We start from the raw sequence: 15,116 nt of genomic DNA, 5'->3' as shown, positions 1-15,116 counted from the left end.
TAAAAACAAATGTCCTTGGAATGCCAACATAGTATTCCTAGCTATTCCAACCAGTACTGATTTTACTGAATACAGAAGACACCAGCTGTACAACAGAGCTTGAACCTAATACTTTTCAGTCTTAGGTGACTGCTGCCATTCGCCCTTCCTTCTCAGGAGCTCTGAGTGGGGGAAGACCAAGCTACATCTGTAGAATTTTAACCTGGGCCTAAATTCAGGCCTCTCCAGGGTCTAGGCTGACTTCTTCTAAGTTCTGTAGCTCTGATCTCCTCTGCAGCCCCAGGAGTCATCCTGTCTGACTACATAAGCCTGTGTCTGCTTCTCCATTCTTCTCTCTCCAGCACAGCCCACCCCCCCCCACCCCACCCGCCCCCCGCCACCATCCCTCTGGCTTTCTACAGCGCAGTGGTTTCTTTTTTCTTTGAACCCCCAGGCCACGTGCTGTCCATCTGGGGTGTTCAAGGACACAGAGACCAGCAGCACCTCCATACCTTACATTCCTTACTCAGGTACTGGCAATGACCCGAAGTTCTTCTTGAGATAAATTCTCAGTGTTGTAAACATAAGGCCGCTTCATATCTAGAGTCCCCTGCCACTTTCCTTGCTGACTGTGTCACAAGGGGAAACAGGTACAGTGGATGTTGGTGGTCACTATTTTGTTGATTCAAGATCTCTGAACTCTCCCTACCTCCCAAGTATGTGACAGGTTCATTGTACAATTAATTGGGCACTATACTCATCTTCTCAACACTAAACTCCCCAACCATATTCTAAGTCCTCATACAGCAGAAGGGCATGTGCTCTATCTATTCCATCTTAGATATGGGGGGACCTCGGCCTGCACACAAGATTTCGTAATGCTCAACAATTAGTGGAACAAAAGAGAATCTGTCTTCCAAAGCAAGTACTTTATCAAACAAAACAAATGAAAAAAAAAAGCCCTACACTTCCTGGTAGATTATGATGGTAGTGACAAAGAAACCACTTAACTGGTTCCGTTTGGCTGCAAAGCCTCAAACACAGTGGCATTTCCTGAGAAATCAGTTCTACTGTTGGATAGCTCTACATGGTCCAAGGTGGGCTTTTCTTGGGCCTTGTAATAAGCCCCACAATGTCTGAGGAGAATGGCGGACATTGTGCCTTGAGCATCAGGCTCAGGGCCTCCTGGACTCAAAGTCGAGCTACCCATGGAATGGCCACAGTGGGCCTTTCCTGGTCCTGCTGCCTCAGACACACAGCTCAGACACCAGGGGCATCACAACCAGCCAGATCCCATGTCCCATCCCACTGACTGCCATTCAAGCAGTCCACACTTTAGGAGTGTAAGCATACAGCCCTATCAATGTCCAGAATCCCAGGGATCTCCAGGGAGGGAGAAGAAAAATGAGGGAAGAGAGGTATAAAGTGAGACATGTTTAATGCCACAGTCACCAGGTTAGGTATAGCTAATTGGTAACCCCCCAAATCCAGAATAAAACCAAGGTCAACATTTTTGGAAATTTAAGGAAGTAGAACTATCTTTTTCTTTTTTTCCCACTATGTGGCCCAGGCTGACCTAAAACTCACAATCCTTCTGCCTCTAGTCTCCCAAGTGCTGGAATTACAGGTATGCACCACCATGCCTAGTTAAAATAAAAATTGTTTTCTTTCTTTTTTCTGGTGGGAGAAGTACTGGAGTTTAAACTCAGGGCTTTGTACTTACTAGGCAGGGCTGTACTGCTTGAGCTATGTCTTCAGTCCTTTATACTCTGGTCACTTTTTTGAGATAGGGTCCATCACTTATCATCAGTGAGATGACAGGTGCAAGCCACCACACCCAGCTTCTTATCCTTCGAGGAGATGGGGGTCCTACAAACTTTTTTGCCCAGGCTGGCCTCAAACCACAATTCTCTTGATCTCAGCCTTCCAAATATGGATTCTATATTAGATGGCATTATAGTGTAAATGCTGAATTTCTTGGGTACACTCATAGTATTGTGACTAGATAGGAACAAAAGCTGGTTTCAGTGCCAGAATATTCAGGAGTGAAGTATCATGATGATGCCTTCAATTTACCTTAAGACGACTGAGTAAAAACACAGAGAGTAGAGAAAGGGGAGAAAAGGAGAGAAATAACTTCAAATGTGGGAAAATATTAACAACTGGAAATCTAGGTGAAAGGATTTATGGGTACTGACTGTACTACAATTTTCAACTTGTTTAAAACTTTTCCACAGAAAAATTTTGGGGAGAAGAATCCTAATCCTCAATTTGGAATCTGCATTTCTTATTTGAAAACTACCTAGAAGTGATTTCTATAACCATGGAAAGCAGCTAAAATGGTGTTTGGGATTGGAGAGGTTTACATACTTGTACTATCAATCAAGAACTATATATACAAATCAGATGAGATGATTCAATTCAAACAGCTAAGGGAAAAAACAGTGAAAGATCAAGACACAAAGCAGAAACAAAATGAAATATAAAAAGTAACAAAAAACAGCCTGAGAGGATGGCTCATGCCTATAAGTCTAACTACTTGAGAAGCTGAGATTGGGAGGATGAGGTTCCAGGCCAGCCCAGGCAAACAGTTCCTGAGACCCCACCTCCAAAATAACCAGAGCAAAATGGAGTGGAGTGTGTCTCAAGCAGTAGAGTGCCTGCTTTGTAAGCATGAAGTCCTGAGTTCAAATCCCAGTCCCACCAAAAAATTCAAACCAAAACAAAATCCCAAAGCTGGTTCTTTGAAAGGATTAGTAAGTGCCTCAAGAGAGATTTTTTTTTTTTTTAAAAAGGGGAACAAAGCCACAGATAATGTTAAAAAATGAAAAGGAAAGCATAATTGCAGAAATATTAGAGTTTTTAAATCCAAAGAGAATTCCATCAACAACTTTATGTGAATGAAAATTGAAAGTGAGTAACTTTAGAAATATATTATTGTCCAAAACTTAGGAAGAGATTTTAAAAACCTGGAAAATCTATTAACCTATGTTTTAAATAGGAATACACAGTTCAAAGTCTTCCTCTACCCAACAGATACTTACCCAGACTTATCTGTCCTAAATACACTTTCAGAGACTAGAACGAGTAAAGTTACCCAATGTATTTTATAGTTAGTATAATCTTGATATCAAAACTCTATAATAAAGGAAATTATAGATCAAAATTGATTATCAAGAGAAGGGATGTTACTCAGTAGTGGAGTGCTTTACCTGAGTGAACAATGCTCGGGTTCAATCCACAGCATCACAATAAATGTTTTTTTCACTAGGTGTGGTGGTATACACCAGCAATCCCAGCATTTGGGAAGGCAGGAGAATCCCAACCTGGTATACATGGTGAAACCCTGTCTCAAAAACCACAAACTGATTATCTACTGTGCCAATAAAAATTATTGAAAAGAGCCAGGTGTCAGTGGCTCACATTTGTAATCCTAGCTACTCAGGAGGCAGAGATCAGGGAGATCAAAGTTTCAAGACAGCCCAAGCAAACAATTCTTGAGACCCTATCTTGATAAAACCCACAAAAAAAAAAGGGCTGGTAAAGTGGCTCAAGGTGTAGGTCCTGAGTTCAAACCCCAGCAACACACACACACACACACACACACACACACAAATCACTGAAAAGAACAGGCTGCGTGCGTGCTGTATGGCTGCCTTTATTTTTCAGTGCTAGGGATGAAACCGGGGCCTTGCACATAGTAGTAGGCCTCTGCCACTGAATCACACCCCAGCTGCACAGCTATTAGTTTACCCTGCTGCTAAGCAGGGACAAACATCTCTGAATGATATATTAAAAGCAGTTGTAGGTAACTTGATAGTAAAAGGAAAAAGATAGAAACTAAAAACAAACTTTGCAAGTAAGAGACACAGGACACAATAAAAAGTCTGAAGGATGCCAGACATTAAACCAACAGATTGCCTTGGCTATAGCCTGTTATACTATCTGGAAGAGAAAATAATTTTCCTGCTATGACTTGCTTTTCCAAAATAAACATATGCTACCTGCTATTTACCGATCTTTTAGGTTGACTAGAACATAACGGCTTGAACATTCAAAAGGGACCTTCAGTTTAATGTGGTAGATCAAACCCCTCTGCTTCTACCTGAAGTTCCTATCAAATAACACTAAAAGGCCTGGGAGGGATGAACTCTCAAAAACTAAGAGTGGGAAACACAACAGTTTGAAGCCAGAAAACATGTCTAGCTGACTTAACGAACCAAAAAAAGCTGAAAATTCTACCAATAGTGAGGGGTCCAGAAGCACAGAGCTCCAAACTGAAGAACTACAGAAATAGATTTTGACAAAGAGCAAAAACAGTAAGCTGAATACAGAAAAGCAGCTCATCAAAAATGGAGTTGAGTTAGTCTGCATGACACCCCATGGTCTTCCTTGACTCCAGACCACCAAGATGCCAGCAACCAAACCATGTCCTAGAGACAGGAGCCGACTGCTCTCCAGAGCACCACACTAAGACAGGAGATGTTTAAGAACCATGTCCTGTCAGACAGTTATCAGAGACACACACAACGGAATCTGGAAGAAAAGCAGAAAAAGCACAAGAGGAGAAAACAAAATAGGCTCAGTGAGAACACAGAGGATATTACATAAACAAAAGAACAGAACACTGTTTTTAAAGTCCAGAGACCAAAACGGACTTCTAAAATATGAAGTCTAACATTCAAATGAGTTCAAGAAAGCAAGAACAACAAAGGGTAGAAAAATCAAAGAACACTAAAGATACTTTCCCAAAATGGAAGGACATGAGTTTTAGATTGAAAAGGCCCAGCAAGTATCCAGAACAAAAGATGAAAAGGCCCACAGGAAGGCATATCAATGTGAAATTTCAGAAGACTGAGGATGAAGAGAAAATGCTAAAAGTTTCCAGAAAGGAAAAAAAAAACAAAACAAAAAACATGAAAGATGAAACTGTAATGACTTCAATGGTAATACTGGAACAGGCTCTTCAAAATGAGGAAATTATGAATGTTGACTTAGAATTCTATTCCCTAGCAAATACAGAAACTGTAAGGATAAAATTAAGATGTTTTAGAAAACCATTCCCTTTAAAAAAGCTCCTAGAGTGAATGTCTTCTTCAGAACATCCCCTTGATGGCTAAGATCCCAGAGAAATACAATTTCATACACAGGGAATTAATTTCCTGCTAAAGCGGATCTATGGCATGCTGTTCTATCATCTTGGCAGATGTCACGTTTAAGAAACACAAAATACTGAAGTGAAATTTTACATGTGTGACTAGACAATAGATAAAAACTCATTCATGAAACATGGGTATCTGGAACTTGGGAAACTACACTATGATGTTCCGTGAAGAGCAGCTTTTAAACCCGTGCAGTAGGGAAACATTCGTCTTACCGAAGCCCGTCTAGTTCTATCAGACATGCGCACCACATACAGCATGATAATCTGGGTGAGCCACAGGGTCACACGGCATGGCACGTGCTCTATCAGCTCAGCACCACCATGCTATCAAGAGCGAAAAAACGTAGACCCTACTTTTTAAGAGCCCAATGTTAATTTCACCTGTAAGGACTCAAAAAAAAAACAGGAACAAATGCTTCATATGGGCAATGCTAAACTATACATAAAATTTGTTATTTATTGTAAGTGAAAATTTTTTTGCCTTTTCCTTACTAAAGTTAGCGATAATCACTATTTTAAAGTGATTAAGAAAACTGAGTGACGATCAGGTTCTTTTATTTTTACCCAAATTATGACTTCTGAAAGTAGCATTTTTAACTGCTGATTGGGTTTGTCTCTAGCTTCTACCTCAACAAATCAGAAGTGTCTGATTAACTGCCAGAATTTTTATTGCCTAAAAATCCATTAACACCCGTGAAAACCATCACTACTATTTTTTTCTTTATATTGGTTTTCAAATTGTGCTCTACAAAAGGGTTCTTCCTAGTATGTCAAACCCCAAAAACTTTATTAGAAGTTAAAGTTTCAATGTTTGAAAAACAGTAAAAACAAAGGCTTTCAGAAGAATACTTCAGGCAGTATGGTGGTGCATACCTGGAACCCCAGCACTCGGGAGGCTGAGACAGGAGGATCATGAGTTCAAGGATAGTCCAGGCTACACAGTAAGATGCTGTGTCAAAAACAAACAAAATAGCAACACTTCAAAGTCTAAAATAATATATATTATAAACGTAATTTCTAAACATCTGAGGGTTGGGCTCTTCTAAAGCAAGGACTCTATACTAGACTTTCAGTATTATTTGTTTCATACGTGGTTTGAACATATACATATATGAACATACATGCATTATTTGCCAGCTCCAATCCAATACATTGCTTCTTTTATAAAAGCCCTGCAGCACTATGAAAATCAAAATTATCAGCCACTACAACTACACTATCTAGAACAGGAGTGTTACAGATGAGACATTAGCTTAGACCCAGAAGCTACTCCCAAAGTAAGCAAAGCAAAGGGTGACGGGTGACTTCACCAAATGCAAGAGCCCCCATCACTTTCTGCACCTAGTAGTCAAGCTATATACATAATCCAATGACATCTTGGCTGCCTGGGTTCCGGAATTCCAACAGTACTGTATCACCACATCCCACCCTCATCAACCCCATGCCAGGAAGAAAAAGTATACGCACCTTAAAATCTGTATTATTGATATATTCAAATACCAAAGCTGGTGTCTTTGACTGCAAGAGAGAATAGTAATGCTTTTTAGACACTCAAACAGTAATAAATACAATTTGTTTCTGCCCCAATGGTCCATCTCCAAATCCCACTTAGGCAAAAAAGGAATTCACTCATTAGGGACAACCTACTAAAAAAGTATTTTCTTGAAATTTCATGTCTGCAGTTTGCTTCAAAATAAGTGGGGTTGGTGGGAGATGGGGGAAGTGGGTAGGGTATAGATGAAACAAGGTTGGCCACAAGCTGATCAGTCACTCAAATTGGGTGATGTGTGCATTATATTATTCACTTAACCTCTGTAAATGGCTGAAAATTTTCATAAGAAAGTTGTAAAAAGGAAGATAACATCTGAGCAACATACCTATGGCTTTGAAAAACCTGTTAATGGTTATACAAAGATTTATACTCCACAGTATTTTAATTTGCCAACTACAAAAGGAGTGACACGAGCAAGCAAGATCCATCTGAAAAATTTTCATAGATCTTGGAAATCTATCAGAGGTCTTTTCATGATCTGAAAATATAAGCCAGGGGTGGTGGCAAAAACCTGTAATTCTAGCACTTGGGAGACTGAGGCAGAAGACGTCTTGTTTAAGGCCAATCTGGGCTACAACTGTCCCAAACAAAAACAAAACAAAACAAAAATTATCTGTGAAATTACTGTCATGACAGACACATTCTCAAAAGCTCCTATGTAATCACATTTTTTTTCTTTTGGCAATACTGGGGTTTAAACTCAGGGCCTCATGCTTTCTAGGCAGGCATTCTACCACTTGAGCCACTCTGCCAGCTCATAATTAATTTTTTTAAAAGTACTATAACCTTTAAGCAATGAGTACAAAATGTTCACTATTTCCTTGTGGGAATCTAGATTTTCACATCAGATTTACTTAAGTAAAATAATGCGAATTGTCAATAATAAGCTTTCAAAAGTGGGAGAAAAGCAGGGGGTTTACAAAGTTATAGAAATAAATTTTTAAACAAATCTTGGAAATCACTGTTGGCAACTTTTGCTCAAGGTCCAGGGGAAAGCTTCTAGGAAGCAGGCCACAGTGCACACAGGCCATTGGCAGGACAGCACAGAGCCCCAGCAGCAGTGGTGATTCTTCACTGGCCCCAAATTCTGTTTCCTCAAGACACAGATCTTTATACAGACTCTAGAGAGAGCCTGATCCCCTCAAACTTAGGGACAAAGATTAGATAGACAGACAGGCAGGCAGGCAGACAGATAAGATAGATGGAAGATGCTCCTGGTATACTATGTACTGGCTCACATTAAAAAGTTCTTTTGTTCGAGTGTGGTGGTGTACACCTGCAATACCACTTGAGAGTTTGAGGCTAGCCTGGGCTATATAGTGAGACCCTCTCTCAAAACAAACACCCCCTCCAAGGAAAAAAAAGAAACAAATAAGCACAAAGTTCTTCTGGATTTCCTATTTTTATATATGGTATTTTTTTTAAATGGACAACACTTATTTTTAAATGCAGGCCATTTTCAAACATTAAGCAGTCCAGGGTTAGTCATTAAATCAATGTGAGCCACACAGGAAGGGATCTATTTTTAAGGACAATCAGGCATAAGCTGGTATAAGTCACCTCAGACTTTTCAGGGTCCAAAAGAAAAACCTTCCTTATTCTTCAACAATACTGTGTAATCTGGCTAATTACTTAGCCTCTGAAGACTTTAGCTTTCTCACTAACAGTACCTACCTCCCGCACTGCTGTGAGGACTGAATGACAGGATATAGTTAAACACTCAGCATACTGCCTGGCCTGTGGTAAGCACTCAGTGCATTATTAGCTATTATATTATGAAGGGTACCTTCAACAGACAGAAGCAAAGACCTGCCTGGTTTCTTTTTTTTTTTGGTTTTGATTCTGGGGGATTAATTCAGGGATAGTGCTGTATCATTTGAGCCACACCCCAGTTCCCTGTGTAGTTTGCTTTACAGATAAAAGTATCATGCTTTTGGGGGAAGGAGAAGGAAGGGGGTAATAACTCTTGAACCTATCTCCACCTCCCAAGCAACTGGGACAATAAGCATGCTTTACCATGGCCAGCCAAGACCTGCTTCTTAAATAAAACAAAAAACTTATCATGCAAAACAGGAAAATAGTTGAGGTAGAGCAGGTGGAGATCAGAAATAGGAAAAGAAGTCATATGAAAGTGTGCACGCGTATGTGGGAGGGGTCTGCAAACTTAACCAGTAAAAACAACCCCTTGAAGTTAAGTTATTCCCTAGGAAGAGAAAACAAAATTAAACAGCATATACAAAATGGCTAAAAAATAAGCATTTTAACAAATATTCTAGTTTTATCTACATATGACATGAAACTTCATGTGGCGTGAAATTAAAGACTAGTGTTAAGAAATAGCAAAGTTTCTTCCCAAGGGGTGAGCAGGCTCTGACCTGCTCAGTTCTGGATGGCAGGTGTCCACGTGGACACACTCAGTATTTCCTTGTGTAAATCCAGATTTCCAAATGTCAGGCTTACTTGAGTGAGGTTAAGATAATGCAAACTGGATGGAATAAGCTTCAAAAATGGACAAAAGCAAGGGCTAAGGGAGTTATACAGCAAACAGTTCTGAACTAAATCAAAATAATGATGTAACACAACCAGGACAGGGGTTTTCTCCAAACACTTTTCAATTCCATGAAAGTGATGGTGGCCATCTGATCACTGAGCCATCATGGTTTTTGTTTGGTTTCCGAAACCATCCATCCCCATTATGTATCATTATTTGAGGCTCTGTCCATTAACCACCCTGCTCCCCATTCCCTAGCACCCTCCCCAGCCACTGGGCACCTACCACGGGGTCCTTTACAGTGTCAATCAGCTTAATGATATTTGTTCCACCACGAAGGTTCTCCAGAATCTTAACCTCTCGTTTTATCTTCTTTTTCTTCACTGGCTTAAATACACAAGAGTAATCAGAAGTGAGACATCTTTTGAAGTTAATACAACTTTAAGCAATGCAAGCCAATCACATGGACTACACACTGTCATGTGCACTGTATTGTGTTAAAGAGTACACCTACAGAAACACTGGGATAAGATGGGCTTGCTCAAAAGAACCTTGAATTGTTAAGTTAAATAATTTACAGATGCATATAGTTTATGTGTCAAGATCTTTAAGCAGTTGTATCTAGGGCACTTAATTTTGAACACACATATCTGCTTGTTTACAGATTAACTGCCAAATGCAGTATTATAGCTCTGAACAGCTGTTATTTCATGGACTCACAAACGGAAAAACTGAAACAGAATGGTGAGATACCGGCTCTTCCAATGAGTTACATGTAATTCTGTCTTCCAGGAGTGAAGACCAGTTCCATGACATCAAGTTATAAACTTGTTTCCCAGCTGCTGGCTCCCATTTCCGGTCACCACTCCCACTTCCTTAATATCTAGACTCTGAAATCAGCACAGACCACTAATGTTTCCCAAGAGATCCCATTCCTAAAGAGAGAAGTTGGATCAACAAAGGAGAAAACTCATATGATACAGCAGCGATTGAAACACCTATACTATCTGCTAAGTTATCAACCCATTGGATAGAAAAATGAAAGACCTTAATCAGAAATGGGCCTGGTGTGCCGGCACATACCTATAATCCCAGCATTCTAGAGGCTGAGGCAGAAGGTTTCCAGGCCAGCCTGGGTTACATAGTGAGACGCTGTCTCAAAAAAAACCAAAAACTTGGATTACATGTATCGTTTCCTGTCTTAATAGTCAGCAGAGTGGAGCTATATGGCCAAGGTCAAGACTAACAGTAGAGAAGGGCCACACTGCACTCTTCACCATGCTTTGTTCCAAGAATGGCTAAGGGGAGAGATGGACTAAGAAAAAAGGAGTATTTCACCGAGGAGTATAGCACTGAGACGCTGTGTAGCACAAGCAGAGAGTTCAACAGACTTGCTATGGGTGATAAGGGGAAGGGAGCGGAACATAACACATTATATCACAGAGAAGTCATCATCTTTTGTTAGTTACTGAGATACAGGTCTGAATAACCAAGCAAGCAGGAAGGGAAAAGCCGCGGAAACAGAGCAACTGCTTGAGGGCTCACTCAAGCTGCATGCCTGCAAGCCACATGGTAATGCACGCTCTCCACTTTGCCAGGGTTCCCAGGACAGCACACCTGGCTGCTGTGTCTCCTCCCCACCTCCACCGAAGAACCTTACTCCCTTGTCTCTTTTTCACAATTTGGGAGTTCAATATTTTGGGGAAAATGAAGCGTTGTACAACCTGATTAAAAACTGCCCAGGAAAAACATACTACATAACAAGCAGCCTGTAAGCTCAAAAAATTGTCAATGTCATGAATCTGAAAGACATGACTGCTGAGATTTTCTTTTGCAATAAAAAACATCATGAGGATAACTGTCAGATGTTGAATGAAGGCTGTAGGTTAGTAGACAGCACTGAATCAATGCTATTTTCTGACTTTTCAACATGACATTGTAGGGTTGTGTAAGAAATAATCCTTGTTTTTTAAAGTACTTTAGTACTTAAGGATGACTAAAATTCACTTCAGAAAAATACATAAAATAAATATAGTGAGCCAGGTACTGATGGCTCATGTCTGCAACACTTAACTACCCGGGAGGCAGAGACTAGGAGGATAGCAGTTTTTTGCCAAATTGGGCAAAAAGTTCAGAGATCTATCTCGAAAATACCAAACACAAAAAAGGGCTGGTGGAGTGGCTCAAATGATAGAGTCCCTGCCTAGCAAGTGTGAGGCCCTGAGTTCAAACCCCAGTACCACCAAAAAATAAACATAAATAAACTGTACCTATGCACATATACATGCAAACACATAAGTATATGGCATATATATATACATATATATGAAACAAAGGGAGAGGAGGATAAAGCAAACTTTCATATTTAAAGCATCTGCGCAGAAGAAGCGTGGGAATTCTTACAACTTTTTCTAAGCCTGAAATTTCAAGATAAAAGATAAAGAAAAGCTGGCCATCATGTATGTGTGAACTCAGCCAATTGCTACCAGTTTGTCAATGCCTTTTTTTCTTTTTGCAATGCTTTAGTTACTTTTCAAACAAAGGGGCCAGTCTTGGACTTCAAAAACCCCTACATATGCCTCTCACATATTTGGGATTACAGATGTGAACCACCATGTCTGGCTTGTTGGTTAAGATGGGGGTTTCATTAACTAGTGGTTTGATCCTCCTGATCTCTGTGTCCCAAGTAGCTGGGATTACAGTCATAAGCCACCACCACCCAGCCTCAACTCCTTTTAATTTAAGAAAAGCCTGGACTTGGGCTGGAAGTATGGCTCTAGCATTAGAGCACCTGCTTTGCAAGGGTAAAGACCTGAGTTCAAACCCAGTCTGTTCACTACTGGGACCGCCTCCCCTTCTCACAGGGCTGAGCCACTGAGCAAGCTGCTTTCATGACACTGCCACTTCATTGCACCAGGCCTGGCAGACACCACACTTCTGGACATAGGGAAGCCCAAACTATATTCTGCTGCCCAACTGCTGCTTGTCCAACGTCTACCTAAACCAGAACTCAGCAACAGCAGGGCAATAGATAGGGTCTCACTATGTAGCCAAGGCTGACCTTGAACTCTTAACTCTGCCTTGGCCTCCCGAGTGCTGTGATCACAGTTAAATGCCACCACACCCAGTCAGCAGGGCAACTCTGAAGTGGCACAGTAGAGTCCGGTAGCAGCCAGAGTCCCCAGATGGTGACAGAAGAGCGAGAGGCTATCAAAAAGGAAAATAACCTACAGTAAGGCCTCAAGAACCAGGTGCAGGCAGCTCCCATTAGCCTCAGTTTACTCCTCCTCTGAACCTGGAGGCTCCAGAAGCTAACCACCAGAGCTCAAAGGAATCAAGTGATTGTTTTAATTCTACAAATGCAACCAGAGGAAAAAAGTTAGGACTTATAAAGGGAAGACACTGACATTCCCCCAAAAATTAGTTTTGTAGAAATAAAGCTGCTTTACTCTTCTGCCCAGAGTTTGCCCCATTCATTACCAGTTACACAAAATGAAGAAAAGCATAGGTTATATTTCACTGGCTAGAAAGCGCCCCTCACCCAAGGCCCATTTATTTCAGTTCAGACAGTATCTGTTTAAACATCCAGACTAAATCAGTTGAGCTATTTTTCAAACCAAAACAAGAATTTTTTACTCAATGACTAGTAAATAAAGTGGCAAAAAAAGCAATTAAGGTATTAAATTAAATTTTGGTAATAAGTGAGTTTTGGCATACAACTAGTTTTATTTTTGCTTGTGTTTTTTTTTTTTTGAGATGGGATCTCACTATGTAATCCAGACTGACCTCAAATTTGCCATCCTCCTGCCTCAACCTCCCGAGTACTGGGATTATAGGTATGCAACACCACACCTGGTAAGAAAATATTTAAAAAAAAAATCTTTTCAGAAGGTTTCTAACTATGTGGTGATCAGTTCCAGCCATGGGGAAGAACCTTGTTCACAGTAACCCAAGAGTAAAGCACTTTTCCCTACTCTTTCCCTTTTTACCAACATCCAGAAAAGTTAAAACAAACTATAGTGACGGGCTGCTTAGAAAGAAAAAGCAATCTACCTTACTTATTTACCCAGGTCTTTTTTTTTTTTTTTTTTTAAAGCCGTATCATTTCAGTATCAGCATTTAAGTGGGATTCAATTTACAAAGTTTTGGCTATCAAGGGCCTAAGAATTATGACCTCAATAAATTTCAGTGAATATTAACAGGCAAAGTGCATTTATTTAAATTTCTTCCCAAGTACAAAAGGATTGATAAATTCAAGACAGGAATATAGCTCCTAACTTCCAAAAATGTGGTTACTTTTATTCTACTATCAAACCAAAGACTGTCCCACTAAGACAACTTCATCACTTGCAGTAAACAATTACAATCAACCATGGCCACCAGGAATGAAGATGCTGAGGTAAGAAGAAAGCTCAGCCTGGATGACGCCATTCATTTCCTCACCATTTTTGAAACCCATGGCACTTGCACCCAATATAAAGACTGAGCAATGTTGTCCAAAGCAACTTTTCCTCTAATCTTTCAAGTCTCTTCATGCCAATTATACTACCAATTCTTCAAGGATAATTGTTTATTCTCAAGATTAAAAAAATTTCTATTAAAAAAGGCGAGGCATAAAAATGAAAATGATGGTGAGATGCAACCTCACACCCATTAGAATGGCTATTATTAAAAAAAAAACAACAGAAAATAATGAATATTGATGAGGATGTGGAGAAATAGGAACTCTCACATATTGCTGCTGGGAGTGTAAAAGTGGTACAGCCACTGTGGGAAGTTCCACAAAAAATTAAAAGTATCTGGGTATGGTGGCATGTGCCTCCAATTCTAGCACTCTGAGGGCTAAGGCAAGAGAATCATGAGTTCAAGGCCAACCTGGGCTATATATTGAAATGCCATCTCAAAGAAAAAAAAAAAATCACCTCATGATCCAACAATTCCATTTCTAAATACACAACCAAAATAAATAAGTCAGGGTCTCAAAGAGGTATTTACACACCCACGCTCAAAGCAGCACAATTCAAACAGCGAAAATGTATATGCAACCCAAGTGTCCAATGACGGATGAATGGCTAAACAAAGTGTGGTGTACACACAGTGGAACATTATCCTCCAAAAGGAAGGAAATTCTAACATATGCTACTACATGGATGAAACTGTGGGCATCTGCTTAGTGAAATGAGCCTGTCACAAAAAGACAAACGTGTTATGATTCCACTACTTTGACTACTTGAAAGTAGTCAAAGCCCTACAAGTGAAAAGTGGCACAGTGGTTGCCAGGAACTGGCAAGAGGGAGGATGGGGGAGTTATTGTTTAAGGTATAATGTCAGTTTCACAAAGTAAAGAGCTACACAACATCATGAATGCATTTAATGCCACAAGACTGCATGCTTACAAATGGTTATGATGCTAAGTTCTATGCTGTATGTATTATATCACAAAAAAAAAAGGAGGGGTGGATAAGGCAGAGCCATTTGATCTCACCAAGTGAATATACACCCTTTCTATCAGTTCTACTCTAAAATCATTCACTTGGTCTAATTCTGTCATTGCAACTATATTGTATTGCCCTCAGTACTAGTACTATCTTTTTTTTTTTTTCATGGGACTAGAATTTGAATTCAGGGTGTTGCACTTATAAAACTAGCAATCTACTGTTTTGAGTCACACCTCCAGTCCATTTTGCTCTGGTTATTTTGGAGATGGGCGTTCGTGAATCATTTCCCATGCCTGGCCTCAAACAGCAATCCTCCCAATCTCAGCCTCCCAAGCAACTAGAATTGTAGGCGTGAGCCACCAGCGCCCAGCTTACCAGGCACCATCTTAAGCACATCAAATGATGTGAGTACTATTGATGCAGTTTTACCCGAAGTGAGGTACAGAGGATTTAAGTAACTGTTCAATGTCACAGAGCTCCTCTGAATCCAGG

The 15,116-nt window shown here is 40.2% G+C and overlaps 1 protein-coding gene across 2 annotated transcripts in view; it reads right to left on the bottom strand.

Moving 5' to 3' along the window:
• Positions 1 to 15,116, bottom strand: part of Csnk2a2 (casein kinase 2 alpha 2) — a 38,360-nt gene that overhangs the window by 17,256 nt on the left and 5,988 nt on the right. For both annotated transcript variants that reach the window (XR_012441941.1, XM_020164648.2), the window contains exons 3-4: positions 9,472 to 9,573; positions 6,611 to 6,661 (exon numbers count right to left, since the gene is read on the bottom strand). Coding sequence is in view for 1 of the 2 variants with exons in the window: in XM_020164648.2 (XP_020020237.1) it covers positions 6,611 to 6,661; positions 9,472 to 9,573 (153 nt within the window). In the remaining variant the exon portion in view is untranslated. The remainder of the gene's footprint in view (positions 1 to 6,610; positions 6,662 to 9,471; positions 9,574 to 15,116) is intronic.

Source organism: Castor canadensis, chromosome 15, assembly GCF_047511655.1.
Source record: "Castor canadensis chromosome 15, mCasCan1.hap1v2, whole genome shotgun sequence".
NCBI lineage: Eukaryota > Metazoa > Chordata > Mammalia > Rodentia > Castoridae > Castor > Castor canadensis.
Note: the sequence above shows the minus strand (reverse complement) of the source record. Positions and strands in the feature narration are given on the sequence as shown.